At 54.0% G+C, this 8,336-nt stretch overlaps 1 protein-coding gene across 2 annotated transcripts; it reads left to right on the top strand.

Moving 5' to 3' along the window:
- The first annotated feature begins 5,500 nt into the window (after window positions 1-5,500).
- LOC110391399 (leukocyte immunoglobulin-like receptor subfamily A member 6) lies at window positions 5,501-8,329 on the top strand. Of its 2 annotated transcripts, XM_021383250.1 has the most exons (7): window positions 5,501-5,769; window positions 5,843-5,878; window positions 5,996-6,280; window positions 6,364-6,675; window positions 6,798-6,938; window positions 7,050-7,087; window positions 7,484-8,329. In XM_021383250.1, the coding sequence occupies exons 1-7, from the start codon at window positions 5,739-5,741 to the stop codon at window positions 7,619-7,621; spliced, it is 981 nt and encodes a 326-aa protein (XP_021238925.1). In that variant the 5' UTR covers window positions 5,501-5,738; the 3' UTR covers window positions 7,622-8,329. The 2 variants fall into 2 exon arrangements, with proteins under 2 accessions (XP_021238925.1, XP_021238924.1); XM_021383249.1 differs by having other exon boundaries at window positions 6,364-6,938; window positions 7,484-7,621.
- Window positions 8,330-8,336: the final 7 nt, after the last annotated feature.

Here is an 8,336-nt window from a genome sequence, read left to right as displayed (position 1 = left end):
AGAGAAGAGAAGAGAAGAGAAGAGAAGAGAAGAGAAGAGAAGAGAAGAGAAGAGAAGAGAAGAGAAGAGAAGAGAAGAGAAGAGAAGAGAAGAGAAGAGCCCACGGAGCTAGGAATAACTCTCCCTGCTGTTGCCAGCCCAAGTCTATCTGAGCCACTCCAATCCCAGCAGCCAAATCTACCTGCTGGTTGTTTTCATGTTCTTCAGTGGTCCAACTCCTAGGTACACGAGCATCTACATGATGTACCTTTATGGCAATATTTTCTCCCCAGATGGCAAAGTCTTTCCACAGCTTGGTGGCCCAAGGAGGTTTACTTCTGTACTGCCAGTTGTGTGACTTCCACTGCTGTAACCAACCCCCACAGGGCATTTGCCATCATCTATGAATCAGGGTAGAGGTCAAGTTCTGACAGAACCGCTGTCCCTCCCTGCTCGTGCACATGTTGTGGCTGGGAACGTGGCCACTGAGGACAATGAAAAGGCTGAGGTTCTCAATGCCTTTTTTACGTCTGTCTTTAAAAGCCAGACCAGTTGTCCTCAGAGCACTCTACTCTCTGACCTGGAAGTCTCGGATGGGGAGCGAAACAAACCCCCCATGATTCAGGAGGAAATGGTCAGAGACCTACTACTCCACCTGGACTGCCACAAGTCCATGGGGCTGGACGAGATCCACCCCAGAGTGCTGAGGGAGCTGGCGGAAGAGATGGCCAAGCTGCTTTCCATCATCTATCAGTGTTCCTGGTCAACTGGAGAGGTCCCAGAAGACTGGAGACTTGCCAATGTGGCTCCCATCTACAAGAGTGGTCATAAGGAGGATCCGGGGAACTACAGGCCTGTCAGCCTGACCTCGGTGCCAGGGAAGGTGATGGAGCAGATTGTCCTGAGGGAGATCATGCAGCATTTGCAGGAGAAGCAGGGGATCAGGCCCAGCCAGCATGGGTTTGTGAAGGGCAGGTCCTGCTTGACCAACCTGATCTCCTTCTATGATCAAGTGACCTGTCTGGTGGATGAGGGAGAGGCTGTTGATGTGGTCTACCTAGACTTCAGCAAAGCCTTTGACACTGTCTCCCACAGTATTCTCCTGGAGAAGCTGGCAGCCCGTGGCTTGGACAGGTACACCCTTTGCTGGGTAAGGAGCTGGCTGGAGGGCCGTGCCCAGAGAGTGGTGGTGAATGCAGTGAAATCCAGCTGGCGACCGGTCACGAGTGGTGTTCCCCAGGGGTCGGTGCTGGGGCCTGTCCTCTTCAATATCTTTACTGATGACCTGGATGAGGGCATTGAGAGCACCCTCAATCAGTTTGCAGACGACACCAAGCTGGCAGGAAGTGTCAATCTGCCTGGGGGTGGGAAGGCCCTGCAGAGGGATCTGGACAGGCTGGATCTCTGGGCTGAAGCCAATGGGATGAGGTTCAACAAGACCAAGTGCCGGGTCCTGCACTTTGGCCACAACAACCCCAGGCAACTCTACAGGCTTGGGGCAGAGTGGCTGGAAGATTGTGTGGAGGAAACGAACCTGGGGGTGTTGGTCAATGCTGGGCTGAGCATGAGTCAGCAGTGTGGCCAGGTGGCCAAGAAGGCCAATGGCATCCTGGCTTGGATCAGGAACAGTGTTGCCAGTAGGAGCAGGGAAGTCATTGTCCCTCTGTACTCAGCCCTGGTGAGGCCCCACCTCGAGTGCTGTGTCCAGTTTTGGGCCCCTCTCTGCAAGAAAGACATTGAGGCCCTGGAGTGTGTTCAGAAGAGGGCGACGAAGCTGGTGAGGGGTCTGGAGCACAGGCCTTATGAGGAGCGGCTGAGGGAGCTGGGATTGTTCAGTCTGGAGAAGAGGAGGCTCAGGGGAGACCTCATCGCTCTCTATAACTACCTGAAGGGAGGCTGTAGTGAGCTGGGGGTCGGCCTCTTCTCTCTTATAACTAGTGACAGGACGAGGGGGAATGGCTTCAAGTTGCGCCAGGGGAGATTTAGGCTGGACATTAGGAAGTACTACTTCTGTGAAAGAGTGGTCAGGCACTGGAATGGGCTGCCCAGGGAGGTGGTTGAGTCGCCATTCCTGGAGGTGTTTAAGAAATGTTTAGATATAGTGTTGAGAGACGTGGTTTAGTGGGGTTATCGGTGGTAGGTGGATGGTTGGACTGGAGGATCTTGTAGGTCTTTTCCAACCTAGCTAATTCTATGATTCTATGAGACCGCTGGGGAGTACACAGCACTGAGCTGAAAAGTAAAGGAAGGAAGCAACCTCGAGAGTAGCAAGCAGTTTTATCCTTCCCTCTAAATGGAAACAGAAGCGGAACAGTGGAAGTCTCCTGGAAGATGCAGTTCTTCTTCTCCTCTGAGAACCAGGAACCCAGAATTATTGACAGCCCACAGAACTGGAGCACTAACTCTTTAACTCTCAGTGCACTACGTGATGCCATGATGTGGAATACCGACAATAAACATCAGTAACTCTTGACACAATGGCATGGTCAGAGCTTTCTGTTCCCTCTTCACTACAAAGCTTCCTCCATCAGCAAGCAGCTCCCAGTCAGGATTTCCCAGGGGGAATCTCTTGGCTCTGGCTGGTGGGAATAGACTTGTTCCAGTGGCTGCCAGCAGGCATGGGAGAGCTCTTCTCCCTCACATACAGGTGGCAGCCATGCAGGATGTAAAACACGTGGTGTTTTCCATCTCACCCCATAACCCGTGCCTTTCTTTGGGATACTCCATATCCAGCTCAGCCCAGAAAATGAAGAACACCACGTGTTCCTTCTCTGCACTGAGTGATGGAGTCTGCTCCCAACACAAGATCATCTCTGTGCTGTAGGAAAGGAACGGGCGAGTTCCTACCTTGCCCTTGTCCCATTCCTTAGCAGTGCATGACCAGTAGTGCAGGGCTGCTCCTGAATCCTTGCGGAAGCACCACCCAGCACAGCTGGACTGACCTTCTCTGATTTCCCCCAGTGACACCCGCACATTGTGATCAGTTCTCCCATCCATGCCAGCAGCCTCCAGCAGTTGTTCATCTTCTTCAGCATTTGGCTCCAGGCACTTTTCCCCAGTGCTGCCAACAGAACAACATCCTTAATACTTCTTCTCACGCTCAGAGAATATCATTAAAGCCCCCCAAGTCATTTCTATCAACTCATCTTTCCATCCAGTATCACAATCATTTCATAACAGAAGGAACAAATCCACATAAGGAATTTCACCCCTCTTACCTACACCACAACAAAAGAACATGAATTGCAACACTGCATTTTAAGTCAAAGTTCCCATTTCTGGCCCCTTTTTGCCCATCATCCAGTTCATTCATTGGTCACCACCGCATACAATAATGTTTGGTGTTTGTCTTAGTCAGGAGATCCCCAGAACGTGCATCCCAATGCTTGAGGATGTGTCCTAGAGGTGACCAAGAGGGAATCCCCATGCTTCCCATGACAACAACCACAAATTTTTACTCAGTGCTATGTGCTCTCTGCTCTTAGGTGTCCCACCTGGGTCACCAGAGAGCTGTGCTCTGAAAGGTGGATCCATCTCCACGGCTCAGGTAAAAGCACAGATTTGCCACACACAGAGATTTGTACAAAGGTTGGTTCCGACTGAGCAGACCCCACCTGGGTGTTGTGTGCCCCTGGTGTCACCCATGGGTGGCAGTGTCACCGCATCCCGTCCCCAGGGAGGTGATGGTTGGGACAGGGACACCCGAATCCCTGGACCCTGCAGGTGCTGAGGGATGATCCTGGGGGAACTTAATGGTGCTGGTGATAAGGGGTTGTGCCGCTGCCCTCTTCAGCCTTGATCTTGGCCTGTTTGTCCTCCTTGTTGTCCACAACCTCTGGTTATGGAGAGAAGAGAGCCCTGGTGGGGAAGGGGTTTAGCTGCCTTTGATGACCCTCAATCCCCCTGTTCCCCATTAGTGTACCTCACCCCCCCCACGCCCCACCTTGTTCCCCTCCCCTTCTTGTGCAGGTTCCTCCTCACAAGGCCATGGGGTTGTACTTAAGATGCACGGACAAAGAATCCCAAGTCCCAGTCTGCCCTTTGGGCAACTCCAAACACTTCAGCTGAACCCCAAACCCTGCCCATGGTGACAGCAAAGGACCCCCAGACTCATACAGCTTGCCCCAACTTTATGGGCACCCCCAAAATCCACCCCATGGAGAAGACCAAACCTACGTCATCTGCAATCCCAGACTCCCAATCTAAGCCCCCATATGCCCTGGTACCCTACATGACCTAAAAACCCTCAGACTTCATGGGAATTCCCAAAACTGAGAAATGGGACCGCCAGCCACCATCCATAGGGACCCCGAGTCTCTGACCCTTAGGAACTCCAAATCTAGGCCCCCTCAGGATGTCCACTCCCACCCTCTTGGACACTCCTCTGCGTACTTACAGAACAGTTTCCCTCCCCCCACAAGCACTTCGGGGACCCTCATGGTGGCACCCCGCTGTCCCCCTGTGCCCCAGTGCCACCCGGTGACGATCTGATCTATGCCGAGCTGCAAGCTGTGACCCATGGCCCATGATCCCCCAGGGTCCCACCTTCCCCAAGGCCCCCATCACCTGACCAAGGAGAGTGCCAGGGGACCCCACTGATCCCCCTGGGAGTCAGTTTTTTGTTTCCACTGAGCAGGAAAGACCCCACATTCACTGCCTGGGGCTCCGATGCCCTGTTTCCCCCAAACCCAAATCCCCCCACATCCTCACTGCTGCACCCTGAATGCTTCCCTGCCACACAAAATCCCAAAATACTCATCTCTAACCCCCAAATTATTCCTCATTCCCCCCAAATCCACCAACACCCTCTATGAGTCCATCCCAAATCTCTCCATAGCCCACCAATGCCACTGGACAACCCCAAATCCTTCCCAATCCAACCCCAAGCCCCTGTAAATCCCAGATGGGGTAAAACCACAACTGTGCATCACTTCATGTGTGTAAATTTTGTCCGTGCACAGCCACTTTATGAGTGCAAAGTGCAGGTGTGTTCTGTGTTCACCATCAGACGCACAATACTTCATGTACCTCTGCATGTGTTCATATGTTTACATGTGTGAATGCCATCTCACGTGCAAAATGTATTTACACACCTATGAGCTACACACTTAATGGTGTACCACCATGTGTGTGACATCATATCTGTACACAGATATGTGTACATATTAATACATTGATTAGTATACATATGTCCTTAGCCTATGCTCATGTACATGCCACACATACGTCCTACTCTACATGTGTGTCCACAGAGTGTGCCCCATGTCTGTGCAAGTGTCACTGTGTCCCCAAAGGTCCCTGCTGCTGTCTCCAGGGGGGTTGGCAGGGGAAAGTGCAGTGGGGACAGAGTGTGGTATCCAAAGTGCGTGGTGACAGCTGGCTGGACGTGTTGGAGAACACATGTGGTATCTCATGTGGGACACCAATCTGGAGCCACATGCCCTGCGTTTGGCATCCTGAGAGGGACCCCATGCAAGGCATCACACTACCTGAAATCTGGGCACAGCATGTGCCACCTGAGGGGTGACAACCTGCTTGAGGCACCCCAACAGGGGCCACGTATGCAGCTCTAAGCATGCCACCCTATAGCAGATCCCCAAAGACACCACCCCGTGCAGACCACAATTGCAACACTGACGATGTGACATCATGACACTTCTTGTTCACAAGAGAAACTGACAGCAGCTCTCCAGCCATTTCCTGTCCCCGCTGCAGTCTCATTGTGTGAGACTCAGCTGTCCCCAAGCTGCTCCTTCCGAATGGCACCAATGGCGCTGGCCCTCATCCTGGGTGAGTGACAATGGGAATGTGGTGCCACAGGGGTTGGTGGCCCCGTGTGGGACCAGGACCGTGTCTCTTGCAGGTTGGTGTCTGGTGGCAGCCAGCAGGGCACAGCAGTGTGAGTATGGGGACATGGGGAGAACGGGGAGAGAGGGAGGGAAGTGTGTGGGGAGGGCCATCAGCGGGGTCGAGGAGGGTGTGCAGGGACAAGGCTGACTGGTGTCCCCTGTCCTAGTGCCCCGACCCTCCCTGTCACTGCACCCCAGCCAGGGGGTTTCCCTGCGGGACTCTGTCACCCTATGGTGCCACCTGCCCCGGCCAGCTGCCCGGGTTGAGCTCTATAAGGAAGGAGAGCGGACATTCAAAATGTCCAGGGACACAGACAAAGAGCAAGACGCAGTTGAGTTCTACTTGGCTGACATAAAACAGGAAGACGCTGTGAAGTACCAGTGCCAGTACCGAGTGCTGGAGCCACCAGGGACATCGGAGAAGAGTGACCCCGTGGCACTGCTGGTGACAGGTGGGGACACTAAGGAAAGCAGATGGCTCAGGGCTGTGTCCCCATAGAGCTGTGTCCTATTGCTGTCTCCTCTCTGCACTCAGATCGCAGCTACCCCCCACCCACCATTTCCCTGAGCCCTGAGGAACACGTGGAGATGGGCACCAACGTCACCATTCGCTGCTGGAACAAGCCTTATCAAGGCTTCACCTTCCTGCACAAGGACGGGCACTCAGACCCTATCCAGCACCAGGAGCCCGATGGTGGGGGCACAGCCACTTTCACCCTCTTTAGGGTGTCCCCAGCTGACTCTGGCACCTATAGGTGCTCCTACCGTGTTGGGGGCTGCTGCCTTTTGTTCTCACCCCTTGGGGATAATGTGACCCTGGAAGTGATTCCCACACCTGCCTTCCCAGGTAGGTCTCAGCCCCCCATTCAGTGCTCCCCCTGTTACCCATGGGTGACAGTGTCACTGCATCCCTCCTCCATTGTGGTGGGGGCTGGGGCTGGGGACACCTCAAACACCTGGACCCCACAGGTGACATTGGGAGGCCCCGATGGAACCTGGTGGCAGCAGTGGCGGGGAGCTGCGCTGCTGCCATTGTCGTCATCCTCATCCTCACCCTCTCTTTCCTCCTCGCTGCCCACAGAAGACGGATACAAAGAAATGAGAGCCCTGGTGAGGAAAGAGTTAAATGGGATTGCTCCCCCACAGATCCCCAGTAGATCGCCACAGTGTTGTTTGGGCCCCCCATAACCTCACCCTTCTCCCCTCCTGTTTATGACACAGGTGCCATCCCCAGAAGCCCCAAGGCTGTGCAGTTCCAGGTCAGTGTATGGGTGAGGGGATCCCAAACCCCAACGTCCCCCTTTGCCCCTCCCCCACACCTCACCAGAGAACACCAAACCCTGCCCGTGGGGACCTCAAGAAACTCCACACATTTTATGGCTTCCCTATCTCCACCATGGGGATGTCCCACACCCCAAATCTAAGCTCCCAGGCCTCCTTATGGGGGAGCTTATTGACAGCCCCAAACCACCGTGGGACCCCCAAACACCACCCACAGGGAACCTCAATGTCACCCCCACGGGTTTCCAAAATCTATGCCACCCCAGATTCCCAGCCCCCCCTCTTGGACAGCTCCCCACACACTTACACAATGGCATCATTCCCTCATGCATGTTGGGAACCCATGGTCACACTGCTGTCCCCTGTGTCCCCAGGTGCCCCCCGGTGACTGCGAGGGTCTGACCTACGCCGAGCTGCGAGCTGTGACCCCCGGCACCTGCACCCCCGGCCCCTCTGCCGCCCCTGAACCCCCCATTATCTATGCTGAGGTGGGCACTGGGCGACCCTGCTGATGCTCCCACATGTGTGCACAAACATGTGTTTGTTGTGTGCACACAGGTACTTCAAGCGTGCGCAGTGCAGGTGTGCTCTGTGTAGTAAACATCGCATGTGAACATTCATGTGTATTACATGTGTGTGCACTGTCACAGGTGCACAATAGATGTACAAACACGTGTGTAGTAGACACTCCACTCTGTGCCTCTGTGTGTGCATGCATGATGTCGTATGTGTACACCGATAGCTGCACACATTACTGCTCATGTGTGTCCTTAGCACGTGCTCCCTGTGTCTGCACTACATGTGCCTCCACAGTACACACACGTCATCAACACGTGCCTTGTGTCTGCACCACATCTGTCCCCACAGCACACACGTGTCCTTAGCGTGTGCTCCCCATGGCGCATCTCCAGCTCCACAACCCAAACCACCCCCCAGCCCACAACGGTTTTGGGGCAGGATTTTTGGTGACGAGGGAAAATGCAATTTTGTGAACATTTGGAAGAGGGCAGAGGGTTTGTGGGGTTTGCAAGAAAATGGGGAAAAAGAGGAAGGTTGTTGGTGGGAGGGCTGTGTGTGGGAGCAGCAGTAAGGGGAAGGGCACTTCTCCCTTTTTGTAATGAAAGGGGAAATGATGGAGAGTTTGAGAGCTTGATGGAGCCTTTTAGGTCCAGTTGGAGGTTTCTTGTGGAGCTGGATGGAGACTTTTGGGGCCACATGGAGATCTGG

This window comes from Numida meleagris, unplaced genomic scaffold (assembly GCF_002078875.1).
Source record: "Numida meleagris isolate 19003 breed g44 Domestic line unplaced genomic scaffold, NumMel1.0 unplaced_Scaffold360, whole genome shotgun sequence".
Taxonomy (NCBI): Eukaryota; Metazoa; Chordata; class Aves; order Galliformes; family Numididae; genus Numida; species Numida meleagris.
Note: the sequence above shows the minus strand (reverse complement) of the source record. Positions and strands in the feature narration are given on the sequence as shown.

Excerpts from the sequence above, each read along its gene's own strand:
- LOC110391399 (XM_021383249.1), top strand. The coding sequence starts at position 5,739 with ATGGCACCAATGGCGCTGGCCCTCATCCTGG. Across the intron at positions 5,879-5,995 it reads AGCCAGCAGGGCACAGCAGT|TGCCCCGACCCTCCCTGTCA; the intron begins GTGAGTATGGGG and ends CCCCTGTCCTAG. Across the intron at positions 7,088-7,483 it reads CCAAGGCTGTGCAGTTCCAG|GTGCCCCCCGGTGACTGCGA; the intron begins GTCAGTGTATGG and ends CTGTGTCCCCAG.